General features: G+C 45.0%; 1 protein-coding gene across 5 annotated transcripts in view; it reads left to right on the forward strand.

The window, feature by feature from the left end:
* Positions 1-22,246, forward strand: part of PRPF40A (pre-mRNA processing factor 40 homolog A) — a 1,435,679-nt gene that overhangs the window by 954,671 nt on the left and 458,762 nt on the right. For all 5 annotated transcript variants that reach the window (XM_069616434.1, XM_069616435.1, XM_069616432.1 and 2 more), the window contains exon 22: positions 6,526-6,621. In XM_069616434.1, coding sequence (XP_069472535.1) covers positions 6,526-6,621 — 96 coding nt within the window. The remainder of the gene's footprint in view (positions 1-6,525; positions 6,622-22,246) is intronic.

The following is a 22,246-nucleotide window of genomic DNA, read 5'->3' on the forward strand; positions in this document are numbered from 1 at the left end:
TGAGCCTTGCCACCTCCCGTGGTTGTGCATGTGTGTACTGCTATGTATTCTTTATTCATGAGCATCTGAATCCTTGCCAGACCACATGCTGGAGAAGGAACAAGTTACTTACCTGTAAATGTTGTTCTCCAGCATGGGTCTGGCATGCATTCACATGTGAATCCTCCTGCTACCCCTCTGTGGCTCTTCTTTTGGTCCTACTGCCACGTTATGTGCTACCAAATCTGAAGATGGCTGCCAGAGGAGGGCTTCGGATAGAGCCCAGTCATTGGCTGGGCGCAGTATGACCCAGAGCTCAATGATTGGTTGTTAGGAGAAAGACAGTTAAGAAGTGAAACCGATTTTATTTATTTATTTATTTTATTTTTTTTTTTTTTTACAGCTCCCATTAACCCCTGTTGAGATAGGCCTGGCTGCTCTCTACCAACTTGTGTAGTAGATGCTTATACCAAAGGTTGGGTAAACTATTGCCAAGAGGACCAGGCTGGTGCAGTCTCCCACAGGATACTGCATACAATCTTGCCTTACACAGACCGAAAAGGTAAGCACCCCTTTAGTTAAGACGGTACCTTAGGTTGGAAGATGATGATACAGCTGGCTTCTTTTCAGGTTGCAGTCCTGCTGGTTTTGTGGTCCTGGCCCTCAGTCATGGGGACAAGAGGGAGGATGAATGGAGGACTCCTGCAGTTCGAAGGCCGGCGTCGGATATGGGCTGTTTCCAAACTAGCAGTACTTCGCCAGTTCAGCTACCAGTCAATAGCACCACCGCGGTTCTTAGACACTTGGGCTCCCCTTGCTCCTCGGGTCCAGCACTCTGTTGAGGTGGCTCAGGCTTGGGTAGTCCTGCTTCAGGAGTGTCCTCGGGATCTTCCTGGAGCTCTGGTCCGGCTTAAAGATGATGCAATCGTTTCTGGTGTTCCTGACCCCTGGCACTCGGTTCCAGCAACAGCAAGGAAGTACAGCCAGCAGGGAGAGGGGGGTTCCTGTAAAGTTTGTCTTGGGGTCAGTTGGTCCCACCAACCCAAGGGAAGAAGTCATCGGTTCCGAGCTTCTCTAGTCGATGCGAAATTGGAGCTTCAGCACTGCAGAAGGGCTTCACTAGGCACTTTAAGGGACCAGGTGGGTACAGCATTTTTCTCTTCCAGTTTCTTTCGTTGGATGTTTCTTCCAGTGGTCGACTATGACTTCTGTTCAAGAGACCTCACCTTTTATGCAGGTTTCTCCCATTCATGCACAGCCTAGCAGTTACTCAGACAGCAGAGTGGCTGTCCTCCAAGGATAGCCAGCCAATCAGCACTGGGTGCATTCAGGTAACCAAGGAGACTAAGAGTTTTGGGCACCTCTCGCTTCCTGCCCTGCCAGACACACTGGAGCCAGAGGTGAGCTTCAGCACTGAATCCCGCCAAAGACAAAATGGACAAAAGGGTCAAGTCAATGACCTTGGTTTGGCACACAGAGTAAAACCTAAGTAAGACCTCACAAGCAAGAAATGGTGGAAAAAGACAAGTGCCATTTTGACAAAATGGGCATCCATGGGTGCATTACTGCAGCTGAGGATTCAGCTTGTGGTAGAAACCCACAATGGTAGGAAAAATTAAACCACTGCCACCAGCCATTAATTGGAGTGAGGGTAACATAAAAAAAAGTTACTTAAGTAGGAAAAGAGGCTACTAAGTAACCCCCCCCAGTTCCTCCACATAAAATGGGGTGTACTGGACCTACATGGGAAAAACAGGTTAAAGTCATTTTTGTTTTACTATTCTTGGGAACAGTAGTTTACCCAAGGGAAGGTTTTTAAACCTTAGGAGAATCCAAAGGCCTTCTCTGTGACACTGCACTGAAGGTGCTGTCTCACAATATCAAAGGCGATGCCTATGGAGTTTGTCAGACTCATAAATCATAGAGAAACAGAGTACAAGTCAGATCAAAAATACATGAGTGAGAAACAGGTCTCACTCAATCCAGGATTAAAATTAAAAAGTCCTGCAAAGGACTGGGGGTCTCTAAGGTTGAAGGGAATTAGCACAGAAATTCGAATTCTCCCTGACGCCGATCGACAGGTGAGTCGAGCTGCACTACACGCCTGTTGAAAAATGTCTGAGTAGCTGAGGATGGAATGGAGATATCTGAGGAATCTGTAGGAGAAGAATCCATAGAAAGAACATTAAGAACGTTACTGTAAGTAATTTCTCCTTTGGGTCAATGGTGAGGTGTGCACAACACAGTAAAAACTAATGCGAGTACATATTACACAAAAGTCGGTAGAACGCTCCCACTGCCACCAGTCATTCAGGTTTGCCTTTATCTGTATTAGAAATCTTACAGGAGCATTCAGAAAGGGGATACAGTGTAACACCTAGTCAATCCACATTAGGTGATGTGCGTTGATCTCACAAACGGAAAGGTAAGGATTAAAAATATCCCTCTATCCTTGGGAACATTTGGTTCTCACAAGGGGAATACAAATAAAAAGGCTAGCCCAACGGCTCTGAGCGGCACTGCAAAAAAAGGTGCTGTGTGCTGCAAAATTAATTTAGATGCCTATAAGGTTGGAGGAGAGTGACTCCAAAAATAAAGTATGGAGACACACAAAACTACTCCCAAATCCAGAGTAAGAGAGTGGGGAGAAAGGTTCTCACTCACCCAGGAACATAGCCAAAAATTTGCACTTCTGATAGGCAGAATCCAGTGCAGTTCACTTAGGGAGCACTACACAAGATTAGGACTACAGGTGAGAGAAATAAATCCCCTTTGGTATCAGTCTGTACCACAAACATTTAGTTGGTAGCTGTGGCTGAGCAGTCAGACTTATTTCAAGAGGGAGATGAGCAGTATTCAGGGTTTACACAATAGGTCCACTAGACTATGGGACAAGGAAACACTGACCAAAGCTTTGTATTTAAAAAGTAGATATATATTTATTTTATACACTTCTAATGCAACACATGTATCAGTCATGAAGCAAGTTAAATTAAGTCAAAGAAAAATATACACTCCCAAGTTAAATTGTAGACCAAGTGAACCAGAGTGAAAACTGAGCAAAACGGCACAGTGACTACTACACGAAAGGGATCCTCTAACAATTCCTCTCAAGGAGGTAAAGCACAAGTTATATAGAAACCGCTCCTTACACACCCTAGCAACACTTCCCATCAGTCTGTGAACCAGTTTAAGCAAGGCTGTGCATCAGTATAAGCAATACTTAAATGAAAACTGAGCAAAATGGCATTTCACAGGGTTTAAAAATGCGAAGGCAAGGGTAGTTGGAAGAAATAGGTGCACCAACACAGTTCTCAGTGTATATCAATCTAAAGAAGGTGGGTCTAACAAATGTGACCAGTCAGTAGGCCTCTGCCAGAGTCAGTGGTACAGGGCCAGGGCCCAGGAGCAAAAATGTTCTTGTAGCTGCAGTCAAGGCTTTGGTTAACGAATTTGAAAAGGTGGTTGCAGAAGTTGAAAAGGCAATGTTAAGAGAGGGGCGGCCGACCCAACAGGTAGGTAAAGAATTTAAAACACTTAGTGCTAGCGCAAAGAAAGGCAGGCCTGGTGGAATAATGTACCTTGAAATGAAGAAGTGGCTCCTGCGGTGGCAGTTGTTCCTGGTAGTTCCTGCAGTTTGGGTGATCCAGCAGAGGAAGAGATGCTCTCGTTGTGGAGGAAGGCTTGTTACTGCACTACCCAGGGATGAAACCAGCCACGGTGCTGCCCGACGAATAAAAGTACGCTCCTTTAAATCGTGGTCTGGGTGGACTGGTGCCTGGCTATCTGGCCTCTGAGTACAGGGTTTGGGAGATTCGACCAAGGCAGGTCCGGGAAGGCGATTGGCAAACTGGTTGGCCCCACCAGCTCAAGGGAAGAAGGCTCTTGCAGGTGAAGATCTTCTCGAGTCGTGTGGAGAAAAGTGGTGAGACGCTGCAGCAGGGCTTCACCCGTGGTTGTCGTTGCAGATGTCTTTGGCTTCTATCCTCTTCGACGACGACGTCATGCTCTTCCAGTCCTCAGGACCCTGCTTTTATGCAAAAAGATCCCCATTTATACAGCCTAGCTGTCACTCACACAGTGGAGTGGTCATCTTGGTGGGAGACCCACCAGCCTATCAGGATAGAGTGCGACATGGGTTGCAGAGGCGACCCTGTCCAACGGTCCTACTCCCCCTCCCACACAATGGACCCACCCCAGACTCAGTGGTGCCGAAAGGAGGGCTTCTCTGCAGAAGCCCGCCAAAATGACGAACAAAGGATCCCCGACCTGGGTTAGGAGTTTAGAGAAAGACACAAGAAAGAAGTTATATTAAAGTTCTGGCAAATAAAACCTACCGGAGCAAAGTTAAAATCAAAATGCACCGGCAGTATGTTAGAGGCTGTCAGAAAAAGTAGTATCGTCGAACAATGGGAAAATCCCATAGGGAAATATTTGCGGTCGAATATTTATAGTAGTAACCACTGCCACCAGCCAGAAACTTTTGAGAGAGGGACTGTACGGTACCCTCGAAAATGAACATGGGGGAGGGGTGGGGGGGGGGGGGGACTATTAACCCCTTCCAGTACCTCCATAGTAAGATGGGTTGAACTGGTTTGGTTCATAGGATTTGACTAGTAAAGTCAATGGGGACTTTACATGCCCTGGGAGACAGTAGTCAGTCTCAGGGTATGGAGTCTGTTTGCGGGTCGCTACGACACCCCTGTGTCACTGCACTGAGGGTGCTGTGTAACACATGTGAATAAAGATGGTTCCTATGGTGTTGAGAAAGATCCCATAGGCATTAAACACAAAAATAGCCTAGAACACACATTGCAAAAATGCCTAAGAGTGGGCAAAAGAGTCTCCCTCTTAGCCGGTAAAAAGAAACAAACGCTTCAAATCCAGCAAAGCTGCTGGGGTACTCTATAGGTAAGGGAAATTAGCCATAGAATGAGAATTCTCCCTAACAACTTCCACAACATAGTTATCGATGCACACTGCCGTCATCTCTAAATTAGAGATAATGTCCCGCCCATTCCCTGCCCTAACCACCTTTGCCTCTTTTTCTCCAATCTCACACCAGGAGTTCCTCTCGCTCCTAGCACAAAGCTGCCTGCCTGGTTCCCCTGAAGACCCTTACCTGCCCACCCTCCACCCTCAAAAACATCCTAGCTTCAACTTGTGCAGTCGGTATCGCACGCTCAATCCTTAACCACCTGCTAACATCGGGAACCTTCCAGGAAGCATTAAAATCCTGCTACATCAAACCCCTCCTCTAAAAACCTACGCTCGACCCACTCGTCCCCCAGAACTACTGATCCATTTCCAAAACCCACTTCATGGCCAAACTCATGGACTGCACAGCACACAAGCAACTATGCCATTTCACTGAATCGAACAACCTCCTTGACCCTGCCCAATCTGGCTTCGGAACCTCTGAGGAATAGTCCTCCCTAGTGTCTGTTTGGGATAACCTGAAAAGAACAGCGGATTTGTCTGGGCACACAGAGTCTCCATCACGAGCACTCTATCCTAAACCACCAACAGCACCCGCCCACATGCCTGACCTACGGTCTTCTAACTGGAGTCTAGTCAGCCCACATAAGTCCTCACAGGCAAAATGCACTCGCGCATGGACTAGAATCTCCCACAAACGGACTTTCGTGCTCGAGGGCGTTCCAACAACACAGCACATTGAGGCCATACAAATGGGGAAAGGGCGCTATATAAATGACGAATACAATAAAACTGTAAAATCCTCCACAGTATAGTGAACTGGGTTGCGGGGGGAACCCCTGCAGCCTTCCATGAAACTTTTTTTTTTTTTAAATACAAATAAAAAAGGGACCCTGCGGCGTTGGTTCCCGATCACGGAAGTGCAAGGGAACTGGTGCCATAGGGACCCAGCGTGAAGAAGGTAAGTGGGGTTTGTTTATGTTGGGGTTGTGGCTGGGGCGTGTGGGTATGTATGTGTGTTCACATGAGAAAGGTGCAAACCTTTGGTAGTTCGCACCTTTCTCATGCAAACTTTCCAACCGCAGGACATTCCTCCCCGGTCGGATCACGTAGATCCCATCTTAAGTGTGTAGTTGTAAAAACTACAAGAATTTCAATAGTGTCTCTCAGTACTGATTGACTTGTGGATGAGTCGTTTCCCCTTAAAAATGAGCAAAACAGGTTAGTGAATGAAGTCAAGCAGAAGGCTTTACTGACCTCAAAGTCAGGGCCGGGTTAATAAATAAGCAAAAAAAAATGCTTTTTCATAGGAATCTATGGAGGGAAAGGCACATTAAGAGAAATGTTTGTAACATCATTGGAGAGTCGAGATTTCCTCTTGGGTGATGTGCTATTCTGCCCTTAAGTTAGGTGCTTACACAGCCCACACCTTAGGATTGTTTAAAAATCTCACTGACAATAACCATGATTGAGAACCAGGATTTACAAATAAACTTACTTATTGTTTGCATAAACTCGATTGAAGTGGTGTTACTTTATTCTTCTGTGTATCTGAAACATTGTTTTATTAAATACTATTAGCCCTAAATTCTTGTATTCCTTACACAGGTTCGGGACAGGTTTATTAAAGAGCAGGCATTTGAAGACATTACACTAGAATCTGAAAGAAAGAGAATATTTAAAGACTACATTCATACACTTGAGGTAATTGTTTTTCTAACTATTTCCATGCATTTGTTTTTGTGACCTGTAGCATTTTTCTGTTTCCATGTCTCCTAAGAAATTAACAAAATTATTTAAGTACTTAAAATGTGTGCCAGGCCTTGTGGTATTACCATGTTTTTGCTTTGATAGAGTAGGCTGATGATACACTAAATGTGGCAGTCTAAAAGTGTTTTTTGTCCACCCCCCTGTTGAGGGCTGTACAACCCCTGCTTGTTGGGAAAGATTGCTCTTTTGGAAACTTTTCTTCCATATTCTATGAACCCCAAACTTTTTTTTTTCTTTCATTATTTTATTTTTTTGAAACTGTCCTGATCCTTTACTGGAAGGTTTCACTTCCCTGGCCTTTTTCTCATTTTGTTTTGGGTAAACTGATCAAGCTTTCAGACTATCATCTTCCTCTTTGGATTCAGCTCTAGAGGTCGACTTGGCAGCAGCTTCCAGAATCCTAGTCTTTACCAGGATCTACAGCACAACCTCTACAAACTCCCTGCAGTTTACAGAAAGGGGTGGTCTGGCTGTGCCCCCCCCCCCCCACACCCACTGGTTACTTTCATGCAAGGTCAAAGACAAAGGGCTGCAGTGTTTGGATTGCTCCCTCACTTCCTGCTTTCACAGACACTCTGGAGCCTCGGAGGGGAATACAAAGGACTCCCGCTGAAGACAAAACGACAACCAAGACGGCAAAAGAAGACTTAAGAAAGAACAAGGATACTTAAAAATTGTGAAAAAGGAGGAGCCCCCCATTCTAGCTGAGTGGTGAGCCTCCTTTGCATTACCGCAGTTGATTTGACAGCCTTCGAATAACATGACTGAAAAATCATTAACTAGACCGAGTGGTTTTACCTTAGTGACATTTTTGTTTTATTACTTGCAGACTGTTAAATCAGCGTCGATAATGCACATAAGGGCCACCATTTAGCTAAAATGGTGGCTCCTTCTTTTTTTGCCATTCTAGGTGGGAAAGACCTGCGTGGATTTTTTTCTTCAGCCGGAGTCCTTTGTATTCCCTGGCAAGGCTCCAGAGTCTGAGGCTGGAAGCGAAGGAGGAGTCCAAAACTCTGCAACCCTTTGTTATTAACCTTGACTGAAAGGAGCCAACTCTCAGTGGTGGGTTGGCTGTCCTGATTGGACAGCCAGAGCATCCCTTTCTGTAAACTGCAGGGCGAGATTGCAGAAGTTTTGCTCTATTTCCTGATAAATACTCTGATCCTGGAAGCTACTGACAAGTCGATCACTGGAGCTGAAACTGAAGCGGTAGATGAAGAAAAGATGTATGTAAAGGTTTCCAGCTCCCGTAGAGCCTGCTGTGTAAACTGAGCCTGATGCAGCCCTTCCTTCCAATCGACCTGGGGGTCCTGAATGCGATGACTCCTAACCTGAGGTTACAGAGAATTCTCATAAATAGCTGATTTCCCTTACCTAATGAGTCACTCAGCAGGTTTGCTCGATTTCTAGGGTTTATTTTTTTCACCTGGTAAGAGTGTGAGCCTTTATTCCCACTCTTACATGTGTTTTTTCAGTTTTTGTGTGATCTTGAGCACTGGAGCCTCACCTACTCCATGGCCTCATATTTTTTATGTTACACAGCACTTTCAGTGCAGTGACTCAGGGTTGTCTTAAAAACTTCCCCCTGACTTTTTGGGGCTGAATACTGTCCCTCAGAAAAGGTAAAGTTGCCATTAACTTTATTTTAGTCACTTTTAACCGCAGACCCAGTACACCCCATATTACACAGAGTATTGGAAAGGGTTAACTCTTATCCCTTTTTGTCTGTACCTCTTCGAGCCTTGTTTCGCTCCCTTAACATTAAGACTTGGCTGGTGGCAGTGGTAACTACCCTAACTTTTCTACCGCAATTATCTTATAAAAACGTGGTATTGTTTTAGGCTGCTACATTAGCCTCAAACGTAAACCCGATTGACCAAATACATTTTATTTTGGTTCCGGCTGGGTTAATTCGCCATTTCTTTTTGTTAGTCTTTCTCGTGTTTTTTTTCTACGTGCCACACCGGGCATGATTCCTTTGTTCGCTGTCTTTTCACGGGCTTCTGCGCATTAGCCCTCCTTAAGGTGCCTGAAAGTCTAGGTAAGCAGGATGTGAGGGTGGGATCTTCTGACCCCTTCCATGGGTTCCCTTGGTAAACCAAGTCACCCTTCTGTTTAATTGGCTTAGGGGACTGTCCTTGCCAGGACAGCTACCCTGCTGTGTGATTGACAGCCGGACTGTATGAATGGGGGAAAACTGCATAAAAAGCAGGTCTCTGGGACTGGAAAGGCAGTCTCCACTGGAACGAAAGAACCAACGAGGAACTGGCAGAAGAGGACCCCTACAACGATTGAACCGCCCGGTGAAGCCCTGCTGCAGGTCCGAATCTTCAGAATCCGACGACCGAGAAGATCCTCCAGGAAACATCTTCCCTTGAGCTGGTAGGACCAACCAGTTCGCCCAAACTACAAGCCAGGACCCCTCCTCTGGTCGAATTCACTGTACAGAGCTACGGTGGGGCAGATAACCAAGAAAGGTCGGACCCTGCTTGGGTTTTAAGGAGTGCACCTTTTATTAGTTTTGCTCTGCTGCTGGCTTCTTCCCTGGGTGGTGCAGGACCCTCCAGTCTTCCTACTTCGTGTCAGTCCGACAGTCGCTTCAGGAACACCTGCAGGAACCACCAGGAACGTCCGCCTCGCCTACAGCTCCCTCTCCGTTTTAAGGTAGTGTGCAAATCTGGTTGTCCGTCTCGTTCAACCGCGGTGAAAGTGTTTGAAATCTTTCTCCAAACCGAGGGCTTGTCCTTCTCTTCTTTGAACTAACTTTTCTATCAACCAACCTTGTCCGGAAACCGTGCCACAAACTTTACCGCAAACTACCCTGAATTGTGTGATCTTGAGCAAAAGACTTTTGACCCGTGACTTTGGCCCTAATCCTTTTTTATCTGATGCTATCACTGTAGTTACTCTTGTTCAATTGCCCCGAGTACGTACTTGTTGGTGTGACTTAAAGGCATGGTCTAGTAAACATTTTTATTGTCCCTACGGGTCGGCCATGTTTTTTAAGCCTAAGTGGCTCGATTTTAGAAAACTTTCCTATGGACCTTACCCGAGTTTTCGTCCATTAAACACATGCGAAAACAAGCACTAGGGCGCCGCCGTTTTCTGATAATCCTATCACTTGCCGCATCGCCATGGCTGACCTGCTTCTGCGGCACTAAATCAATTCCCCCGCCCCTGAGCCTGACATTATCCAAACATTCATATTCCCCGCCTCTCTCCGTGACGTTACTGTGCTGCGTAGGCAAACGCGCCCAGTCGTCTTCTACGCGACTCCACACAGAACCCGGAAACCAACACAGACCATCTCACAACACAGCGCGCCACAATTCGCAATATGAAACTGTACTTTAAAATCAAACAGCAACACGGTACATTTGGTAAAGTACATTTATTTTACATTAAATGTTTAGAGAATATTCAGCAATTGCCATGTGAACTCCGAAAGCCATTTATTTTCTTTTATCTGTATCCGCCATGGTACACAGGGTGTTGCTTTTTGTTAAAAGAAGCACTTTGGAAGCACGGTGAACCGCAAGGCTGTTCCATCAACTAGGCACTAGTCCATCGTAAAGGTTGATATGTTGCTTCTAGCCACTAGTACAGCGTAAGGGCATGTGGGCCCTTGGCGATCGTCCCATAAAATTGTCAGTGTGCTCCAGTTGTTCACACGAAGCTGCAGGTGTCTACTGTAAAAGCCATCTGCTGGTGTTTCAAACCGATGGCAGTAGCAGAAGGGGAGCAAATACCTGTTATGAAAACAAAAAAATAATTAGTCTCGCAAGCCGATCTTCATTAATATTACTTATTTTATTTATTACAGCCGATCAGAAACTATTTGCTTGCAAGGATAGTTCAATGGAGTATGTTCGGCTCTAAAATCAATGCGAAAAGTAATGAAATAAATCGAGGCCAACACACAGTGATAAACGACAGTCTACATGCGTGAGGAATGATAGGATATGGCATTTGTAACGCGCCTATACTCAAGTGTTTCTAGGCGCGACGAGGCAGGTGGGGAACAAAGGCAGACAGACAATGATCCTACTAGGCCGGGTGTCTTTCTGATCGCGCATGGGAGAGGGGGGGATAAAAGTGCTGTACATGGTTAGTTGAATACAAATTAAATAGGGCCAGCTGGTGGCAAGTGCAAGGTAAATGCCGGGAGAAGGGGCTGAAGGATACAGATCGGTGAGACCAGTGGACCTTGCTTTTCCTAGCTCTTCATTCATTCATGCATCCATTCATTAAATCTTCATTCCGGTATAAAAGCGTGTAAAGATTTACTTACATTATATTTGAAATTTCCATTGTGTCTCTTCGTAATGCAGTCTGTAAAACGGACCGTGCTCTTGACAACGATTTTTCGTATACTGAACTAAAATGAAACTCGGTCTAGTTTCTGAATTTTCTGCCTTATCGTCTCTTACGTTATTGCGCACCCCCTTCAAATGTAGTTCTTTCGGCATGGTCCCTGTCTCAATGTCAAAAAACAATAGACCCTTATACTTCCAGTGCGACTTGTGGGCCTCATCTGGGCGCAAGCTGAAAATCAAAGCCGCTGTCCTTCGCATTCTTTATTTTCAACATCACGTATTATAGGCATCTGTGAGAACTTGAAGTTTAGAATCAGTCTATGTAGTGCACCTCAATGTACAAATGCGAACTGGCTTCTCTCCCAAATGCCACGGCCCGCTTGGCTGGCGCGTTCTAAGTGCCCCAATTTTGTCCCCGTTGTCTGTGAGCTTTGCAGCCCAAATTGAGACATTTAATTTTTGGCGGAAGGTCAGGGAAAGTATAAAGTACCACAGGAGTTGAGTTAAAAGTGAGATTTATTGTTTGTTTGTTTTATTATTTGCAATACGCAAGCCTCCCCTCCGTTAACAGTGCGCAGCATTTACATTTACATGAGATGAGACATGAGAAAAATATATATACACATATATGAAGTGAATAGAGAGAATTCAAAGATGACACCCAGCTTGTTCGCCACCCATGATGGTGAAGGTAGGGGTTAGGGTTACAGGTACATTGTACAATAACATTTATTTACAAAAAGACAATCGTATTGCAATTATTTAAACCGGGATTTGTACTTCACAACCAGCTGTGCTTCGGGTGGGCATGGCAGTCGCAATGTTCGGTGGCAATGGATCACTGCTCTGCACAGAAACGTCCAAAATTCCATATCTGTGCTTCTCTAACACAGCAACAATAAGGCCTTTCACAAAGTCGAACTGCATTTCATCATAGACTGGTTTGATCACCCATTGCTTACTTCGTTTTGAAAACACCTTAGTGTAGCGAGGCATCCTTACTTTATACCCCTAGTCCTAGATTGTTCACGTCCGACATTGCTGTTATGGGCCAAGACCGCAAGTGCGATGTTTCATGCCCCGAAAGCTAAAATGCAAGCTCTTTGGCCTGTACTTTAGGCACATATTGTGGAACACCTCCAAATCTCCCGTGTGATAGAATTCTGTCAGTCCTCTCAAATCTCTTGATAGAGTTTTGTCAAACAATCTTCTCAATGGCTTTGTGTGTCGGTGAAGATGGAATCAACCACTTCTTCCATGCCTCCTCTGGGGACAAAGGGCCATGTTCACATTGGTGGAAATGTTGATTTGCTGTCCAGCGGTGAACGTTGGTACAGTGGTGCATCAGTGACCGCCATTTTTCAAGTAGTATTTCCACTGACCCTTCACAAGTTTTTGAGCTCCACCAAAGATGGTTAGTGATAGAATGGGACCACTGCAAAATACTTTCAAAACCTTTTTTTTTCCCTGCAGCCGAGATTTTCTTATTGATTGATTTAGCAAGATGCCAAACGTCAAATTGATGTTTAATATGTGGGAACTGCTCTCTCATTGTCTTGGCAATTGAAAACTGTCTGTCCGTGGCTATGAGGTCGATGTGCATTCCCCTTGATTGTATATATTCCATTGATTTTATAAACCCTAGTTTCTCCATGGCCACTGACGATGTACATTGTGTTACCTGCACGACCACCAAACTCACAATTTTCTTACTATCCATGTCCTGAAAGTGGTAGGTGCAGTACTTGGCAGAAAATCCAGGGCTGTCGCACTGTCCATCGCCGGCTAGCCTGAATCGTTTGCCTTCGAATGTACTTGCTAGAGACAATTGTTCCATTTTCCAAGCATCACTAATGGCCGCAAACAGATAATCACGTTGGTAAATGTAGTACAGCCCTTTAGAATTGAAATGGAGTCCCACAAACTGAAAGAAAGCCTCTAACTTTCTAAAACTGGAGCCACTAAAAAGTGATGCAGCTGCACACAGTAGATTGCCTGCTGGCAGTTTCCCCAGCATCGGTTATGCAGACCATGAGAACCTATGATTTAATCTACAGACGGCATTTATTTTGACGTTACTGCCTTTTATTTGACGAGTCACATTAACCAATGGCTTCCCACATACTTTCCCTCTAATGGAATGCACACATTTCAGCATACTTATTTCCATCAAACAACTGTCGAATACAATGTATTTGCTCTTTCATTAGACTGTCAACGTTGTTTCGGCCTGTGACGTTGTGGAGATTTCAACACATTGGAAAGTAATATCGCTGATATCAAGTTCTGATGCGTCTATGGATGCTGCGGCTGGTTCATTCTGTCATTTCGACATCTATTACTTCAACATTGATGGGAGAACACAACAATGTCGACAGGTTTTTTGGTGGCAACTTTTTGGCGAGTGTAGATTGTGTGAATTGATCTGCAACTACTTCAGAGCTATCTTCAATACATTCAATAACATCTTCTTGTGGTGGTGCGGTCGCACTGTAGCTATGGTCCAATGCAACTTTGCTGTAGTCTCCAAACACAGTTAATTCATGTTCTGGCCATTGGACATGAGCATCTCGAGCCTGAACACGCCTCGCCTCAATTAATAGTTCTGCCATGGTGTACATGGTCTGGCAAGCAACATCTCTCATTCGCTTCACTGTCTGTGTATGTATAGTTCTGACACCCACGGGTAACTGGAGGAGAGATTGGAAAAGGGATGTTCAGTTTAAACACAAGATAAAGTGTAGTCCAATTGACTGGAAAAAACATAATAGTCCCCAGCCCAAACATTTTTTTAAAGTTATGAACTGTTTGTAACTAACCTTTTTTTGTTTTTTTTCTTTGCAACTTTTTTGACTCGACCTTCAACATCTGCACGCTGTAGCTCCGATTCGTTTCCGCATGTCCTCCCTTCCTCTTGCGCTGCAACGACTATTTTCTGTATCCGCATAGACAGCACGGAATGAGGCTCCATAGTCTCCCTGAAACATAGTACTTTCATTACTATGTATCAAAATATTGTTAGCATAAAACACACGTGAGGACGAACACACGGGTACATCTCAATAGCCAAACACGATTTAAACATTGTGTGCAACAATCAAACGACAAGTATTCGACCAGTGATCTATTTCGATGGAGCTGTCAGTATCCATACCTCTGGCTCTGCATGGACTGCCATGAATGGTTGTATTGGAGAGGCGGCATCCGCATCGCCCTGAAACACAGTACTTGCATTAGTATGCTTTTCAATATTGGAAACATAACACACACTTGGGGTCGACGGCACAGGTACATATAAAGAGATAACCACAAATGATGCATTGTCCAAAAGGATCAAGGAAAATCTAAATATGATCACATTTCATCGACTTATTTCTCAGATTTATTTACATCTGCATCATCAAAATTGGATGCTGTGATTGTAGTGGAAGCTTCGTCGTCTCCCTGAAACACAGCACTTGCGTTAATAGGGAAGAAAGTATAGCAAATGGAATCACGTTATATGATCACGCATGATGGAGCTGTCAGTATCCATACCTTGTGCTGCTGAAGAATATCTATGGATGCTGCAAATGTAGTGTGCACTTCCGAAAGCTGTTGCGCCTATTCGTATACGCATGGTCCCGCTTCCACTTCCCCTGTAATTACTTGAATGTCCGGCTCTGCATCAAGTGCAGGGTTTGACGCTCCATCTGCCTGAAATATAGTACTTGCATTAGTGAGGATTACAATAGTGAAAACATCACACACACCTGGGGTCGACAGCACAGGTACATATCAACGGCTATCCACGAATGAAACATTGTGTAGAACAATCAAACGACAAGAATTCCAGCTCTGATGATGACGCTCGATGGAGCTGTCAGTATCCATACCTCCTGCTGGTGAAGACCATCTAGAAATGTTGTAGATGTGGCGGACGCTTCAGCATCTCCCTGAAAGACAGTACTTGCATTAGTATGGATAACACCAATTATAACTGAAAACAAACACCAGTGGACGATAACTAAGGTGTATATCAAATGGAAAGCACTAACCAAACATTTGGTAAAATAATTACACGATAAAATAAAACTATTACTTGACATGCATAAAAGTCTGTAGCGGATTAGCCTAGTAAGATTACCTGATACGTGCTAGAAGTGGTTGATAACTGCGACCACGTCAAGGATGTAGAATGTTCTTGCTTCAGATTCAAGGGATAGTCAAGAAGTTGTAAAGGTAAATTAATGATTGATAATGAAATGCCAATATTAAAAATAGCCATGTAAGGCGACAGAATACTTGAAAAATGCTCAATACAGCACAGTTCCCTGCTCCCATATATATACATTGCGTTTGTGGGTTATGAAATCGAAAAAGAATATATTGATAAATGTCATTATTCAAAAAACTATACACTCATATAAATATCGAAATTATTACAAGGGATAGAACACCTACAATATTAATTAATCCGTTCGGCTACCTACACACTACCGCAAGGCCTAAAGCTAAATCCGGACACTTGACTCACCGGTGGCGGAATGTGGACGAATAGAGTGGGAATAGCGTTTTCGAGCAATTTCCGTGTCGTTCGCCGTTTATTCTTCTGTGTTACCCAAGATGTTGTGTACATGTCCAAGGAAAAGTGCCGGCTGCAGCTGCGGTATCAATCACCCCTCTTGTCCTGTAAGACTTGTTGGACTCTACTTTCCAGCTCATCCAGTGGATATCCGCAATGTCTGACCCATTCTCTTATCGATCAACAGTTTTCGGGAATACATGCATTGTAGTGCCTTCAGATTTCGCATGGGTCTTCGAAGGGCAACCGCTAATCGAACAGGCAGGCATTGTTGATAAATCTGAAAAGTAAATATCGACATTATTATACAATCTTCAAGAATGAAGATTTGATACAAAAGTAAATGATTCATACAATGATCAATGCAAGGTTTGTTTTGGTCGCAGGAACTATACCAGTTCATTATGTGCGGCTTAGTATTTGCATAAGTTGCAGAAATGTATAAATGATGTGACTAAAATCTGAGCATGTGACTCGTCCCTTGGATGTTCTGTCTTGCACGAGAAGGAAACATGCTTACATTATAGACTGGACCCCCGAAGGATGCAATTCGATGACAATAGACACAGATGAAAATAAATGGATCTATTGATAGCATAGCAATGGAAACTCAAGTCAATAGCAATGAGACCAATGAACATAGCACTATTGTGTACTCTAATCGCAAATAGATGGAAATTAAAAAATCTGCGAAATATGACTAGGATACATGGCCTTACCTTGACCAACAAACAGTTGGATTCAGCAAGCAGAGCAGTATGTTGCAGGAGAATAGGTGGGTGGCCACAGGTAGCACACTGATGGGTTTGCTCTAAGCGGTCACAGAAGTTCACGGATAGCAGGACGATGAGCAGATTAGCATAGATCTCAGTGGTTGCCAGGTAACACGTTCAGGAGTTAACTTGCAAAGCACAAAGATGTTCTCATGAGACATCAAGTGGTTTATAAAGTATTAGAAACGGGTGTCTTTGTGAATGAATGACGTATGTCGTGGTCTTAGGGGGGCGGCCTGCTTGAAGGGGAGGCCTGGCTGGAGACACGGGGTCTGAGGAGGCCATGTGAGCGATGGCCCCTGGGCGTGGGATACCTTTTGAAGTGTACATGCTGTTTGGCACCTTGGCCACCTTGACAGCCACCCATGCCAGCGCTCATCCACTGGCGCGAACCGCCTTTGATAGTATGTCGTTGCTTATCAATAACAAATGCCACATACTGGAGATTCTTGTGAGCACAGACCCACACTTCAACCGGTGTATTATAGTGGTCAAGACCCTTAGGCCTGTATAATCCAATGGTAATTGTAAGTATAGATCTATGTGTGACTTTTATAGAGACATAACCTACTGAAAGACTTTGAACAAGTGTTATTTAGTGCATGCATTAGCGAGAATGTTATGTTAGCTTAGATAGATAGTGACCACCCTGCTTCACAGCGACCAGACCTTCACCCATTCGGAGCACAGATGTCTGACGTCCATCCTTGAATGGAGACACACTTGATTCATTTAAAAAATCGAAACAACCGTTGTTAAAATATATGTGGTGTTTTATTTTGTATCTTATTTTCATGACACAAAAATACAAGACTTTAAAGATTATACAGGTCATGTTGCAGCACAGCGAGAGAAAATCCCCTGTACTGACCGCGGTCACTCGGGAACGTTTCTCTAATGGCACGAACGGCACAGGCGGGTATCACTCTTCGAACGCGGTGTCCAAGCCTCCCGTGGAGCCACCATGTAAAGGAACGATAGGCCACCAGCCTGTACCACCTGTGAAAATGAATGAAACAAACTGTTTTTAAATGACCAAGATAAGTTTAATAAACGTTTGTTGTCAATGACAATTCTTGTAACTAATGGCATTCTACACGGACAAATGCTATCTAGACAATGCACACTATTGAACGACTTACATGGGTTACAATGATATGTAGATGTAATTTTGGATATAGTAGAAGAACATGAAATAGGAGTGGCATGACAAGCAGAGTATACTTACTAGTTACTCGGATTATGAGGACGAACAGTTGCGCGAAGTTCGTGCATAAGCACCATAATTATCCTCAACACGGCCCGTGTGAGGCAGGCTGCCCTGAAGTCTGGCAGCTCGGTGATGCATTGCGGTCGTGGCTCGCCTTCCGAAATGTAGGCCAGGCATCCTGAGTTTTCTCGGCAGCAGCAGTTCTCCTCCTCGGTCGGCATTAGCTCGCACCGATTGCATGTGCACCAGGTGGAGACGCCGTCCATGCGACTAGGCCCAGGCTCTTCATCTGTTGATTCGTCCTGCCAACTGCCGTCCGAATCCCCATCGTTTTCGCGTGCTTCCCTTTCCAGTAGTGCCTCCTCGGTGTACTCGGGCTTGTACATGTAGGGCATTATTGTAGCCATTGTGTGGTAAACAAAGTAAAATAATTTACCGAGATGGTACAGGTGTTCACACGGGCTACAAGCGGCGAAGGTAGCTGACCAGAGCACAAACAAGTCACAGAATACTCGAAGTAACACAGAGAGAGGAATGGAATCGAAAATCTGCTGCTGTGTGTTGTGAAACGGTCTGTTTATACTTATTGAGGAAAGAGGCGTCCTGCCATTTCCATGGCGACGCGTCATTAGCTGAAGCGCAGCGAATGTTAACACAAGACGTGCTTTGGCGTTGGGAAATGGGCGGTACGAGTCGGCTGATGACAGGCTCAGGGGCGGGGGGATATGATTTAGTGCCGCAAAAGCAGGTCAGCCAGGGCGATGGGGGGAAATGATAGGATTATCACAAAATGGCAGCTCCCTGGTGCTTGTTTTCGCGTGCGTTTAATGGACGAAAACTCAGGTAAGGTCCATAGGAAAGTTTTCTAAAATTGAGCCACTTAGGCTTAAAAAAACATGGCCTTCCCGTAGGGACAATAAACATTTTTATTAGACCATGCCTTTAATTTCTATTAACTTTGTCTTTCCCTCCCTTTTAAATTACTGGAGTGCCATTTTGCTCATTTTGTGAGCTTAACTTGCTGGAATTTAAGGGAAGTTGTGTGGTGTGTTAAGAGTGATTTTTAAACTGCTTTAATAGTGTAATGTTATAACACTGTAGAGTAAAATAAATGTATATTCTTTTACTTGAAAACCTTGAGTCAGTGTTTGCCTGAATCATAGTAATTGCTGTCCTTTGTGTAACTATTTGATACTGCTCACTTACTCTTGAAGTCTGGCTGCTTTGCTACTGCTACCACTTTAACTGTGTAGTACAGGCTTGTACCAAAGGTGAAATTGTACTGTCACTTGTAGTCTTAATTGTGTGTGGTGTTCCCAAAGGGTACTGCATATAATTCTGCCTAACACCTGAGGTTAGTGACATCCACTAATCTCAAGAAGACCTGCAGTTTGAGTCATCCCACGACATGCTGTGACCTTTCTGGGCTGCAATTCCCCGAGACCTAGAGCCATTGTGCGTTGCTTGGTCTTCCGGATCAGTCTGTGGCCTCCTCCTGGCTCTCCAGAGACCAGGAATTCGAATCTGAAGTACCCTCGTCAGATTGCAGGACCGAGAGAGGGAAGAGAATCCGACTGGTGATTAATAGTTCATCTGGTTGCTGTAAAAAGTCACCAAATCACTGAGCTGCGAGAATCCATGAAGAAATCTGCTCTAAGCCTCCAGTGACGACTGCTGCAAGTTCCCATCCAGTGTTTTAGTCTCCAGACCTAGAATCCAGGGACTGTGTCCTGTGCTGCTGCATCCTGAAGGCATCTGCTCCAAAGATGCTATTTTCTCCTTAGCTAGTGTGTGGACTTGGGCAATACTTCAAGTCTGGTGCTCATCCTGTGAGACCGAGTGGATGATTCATGTGTTTTGGAGTTTGCCCATACCACTTGCCCATGCCTAATGATGGAACACTTATAGGGAGCCTTCTCAGAAGTCCCTGGGCACCTTCACTCTGACAGTGAATACTTTCTTGTTTAAGAAGATCGCATCAGGAACTCTGACTTTCCTGCAACTGAACCCAATCTCACCCTGCCTACATCTGGCACCTAGACCTCTAGGGTCCCTCTTCTGCCTCGGAGAGAACTTGTGCAATAGACTAGGGAAGGACTGGATAAGAAAGGGCTGTCTTGAAAAGTATAACTGGTGTAAAAGTATTTACTTGCTGAAAGAATTTGTATTTTAACTGTATCTCTGTGCAGGAAGTTATGAAGTGTCCTTAAGTAAGACTTATCTTGGAGTTGCATAAGTGTTGGTACTGTTTTATCATTGCCTAATGAATGAGTGTGTAAGCTTACCAATATGTTTTACCTGCATTGAATAACCTTGGGCCATTACTAAAGTGTATAATTAGGTGTTGCTTTCCCTGGCCTGCTTTATACAGATCTAAAACAGTCCTTGAGTTAATACGTGTCTTTAAGTTGCTTGTAGCCCCTCTTAAACGTATATAGGTCTCAACTTGAATAGCTGCTGCTCTTTTAAACTTGTAACCCTGGGTTGTGGTTCCCTGAATTGCTTTGGTGCTATTTTAAGAGTTTCATTAAGTACTTACTTGCCTTAGAAACTGTATTATACACTTCATTAGCGTATACTGGGTATAACTAGCTAGATAGCGGATAGTTATGTTCCAAAAGGTCAATTCCTTAACTTGAAATACATTGTGTCTTTAAGTGTGATAGGGATTTGCTTTCCCTGGTTTGCTTAGTGCATTCTAAGATAGTTGTGTTCATACTTTTCATTGAGTAGCTTCAGGCCCCTCCAGAAAGTGAGTTGATTTACTAGCTCCGAACTGAGTTCTAAAACGTAATGTTGCAAGGAGTATACTTGTAACAGAATGGTTTAGGTTTATGATGTGATTTCATAAGTGTCATTGCATGACTGACTGGGTCTGCTACCCTTGAATGACTCACTGTATTCTAGTATATCTAACCTGGTTTGACTCCCCAAGAATAACTGATTGCATGCTGAATGTGTTATGTTTTACTTGCCTTGAACTGCTGATTTGCTATTTAATAAGGTTATACTTTTGGTTGTAGCCCCTAAATATGGAGTTGGGTTTTATAATTTTGTTTCTATGATAGGTAATAGTACTTACCAATGATTTATCTTGGGCTACTTGTATTTAAATAAACCCTTAATTTTTACAATACATAGTATTTCGGTGTTTCTTTGGACCATATGTATGCTACAATTGTACCTGGCTACAGCCCTTCTCCCTACTAAGATCAGCCTGGCTTCTCTGCCCATGCTACCAAAACATTCTTGGGTGGTCCAGCCTTATACTAAGTGTGGAGCTTACATACTGCCTCAGATATGTTTTTTATGAAATCTTGGTAGGACTTTAGAAAAACTGTGCTAAGAGGGCGCTAGAGGGCCAACCAAGATGGCCGCCATGGTCTAGGCTCCCGCTCAGCCCCGCATCAATCCTGAACAATCCTTGCTGTTCCCGTGATATTGCAAACCCTGTCCCCCATCCCTGAATATCTGCTCGCTCCAGCTACCATCCTACGAAATCTGGGGCAAAATCGGCCTTTTTGTAACGGCAAACGGCCCACGCGGCCTGGCAGCCGAGCTGCGTGTAACAGGCCTGCCCGGAGTGTTGGGAAAGAGGCTTCCACCAGCAGACCGGCGGAGGATCCTGCCCCTCTTTGTCCATCTGGGGCCGGGGGACGACACGAGGCCTCGGCGACACAGCCGCCTGAAGGACAGGGCCGCCGGCAACCGAGGCGACTTGGCGAGAGGCAGGTTGCCGCTCACCCCTCTTCCCCCCCCCCCCCCCAGCAACCATCCAGCCTGCTCCGAACTCCGGCTCACCATCAGCAGGTTCGAGGGCGGGGGAACGTCGAGGGACCCAAGAGCACCAAGACACCCGAGGAGAGCCCGGCCGCCTTGGGGGCGTGAGGACTGCCGCATGCGGAGGTAAGGAGAGGGAAGGAGGTTGCATTGCTCCTTGAACGAAGCCGGCACGAATACCCCCCCTACCCCCCCCCCCGCACGCAAATAAACACATGGGGCTCGTCACACACGTCCTTCTTTGCTGCCGTTCTCTTGGCTACGGCCCTGCGCTGGTGGCGCTTCGCCAGCCCCTGGGCGGCCGGATTGCTCCCGGAAACACGGAGGATAACAACGCCATAGTAAAGTGAAGCCAGCCATACCACAAGAGGATTAGATCCCACGCTTCTCATCACACTTGCAACAGCTGAAAGCCGATAATCTTCTTCCTGTATAAAAAGCAACCAGTGGTCGTCTTCACAAAGTGGTTTTTTAACAAACACCTGCCCCATAGCCCTCCGCTGAATCACTCCCCCCCCCACCCCCTTCCTGAAGGAAGAGAAAGCAGTAAAAGCTTTGTTCGCACCGATCGTGCTCTGTCACCCATTCAAAATAAAGTAAGAACAGAACTTGACAAGAGTCCACCCTTCACAATAGCGGCGGACCTCCGCCCTGCAAGTCTACACGTCCACCAATCACCACGAACAGTCCTGCCCAGCGAAGGGTCCCCAGAGTGCCCTAAGCGGAACAGTCCATCCGCCGGACCGAACAGACATACCCAGATCCGCAGTCACGATGGGGGGGGGGGGGGGGGAATGACAAATCCCAGAGGAAGCTGAACTTTGAAAGTGGCTCAACCCCAAAAGCACCCCTCCATCAGGAAGACCAGGCCTCATCGTCAGTTTGTCCACACCAGGAAGAAACATTTGACAACCCA

The sequence above is a fragment of the Ambystoma mexicanum genome, chromosome 9, assembly GCF_040938575.1.
Source record: "Ambystoma mexicanum isolate Mex_15411 chromosome 9, UKY_AmexF1_1, whole genome shotgun sequence".
NCBI classification, from domain to species: Eukaryota; Metazoa; Chordata; class Amphibia; order Caudata; family Ambystomatidae; genus Ambystoma; species Ambystoma mexicanum.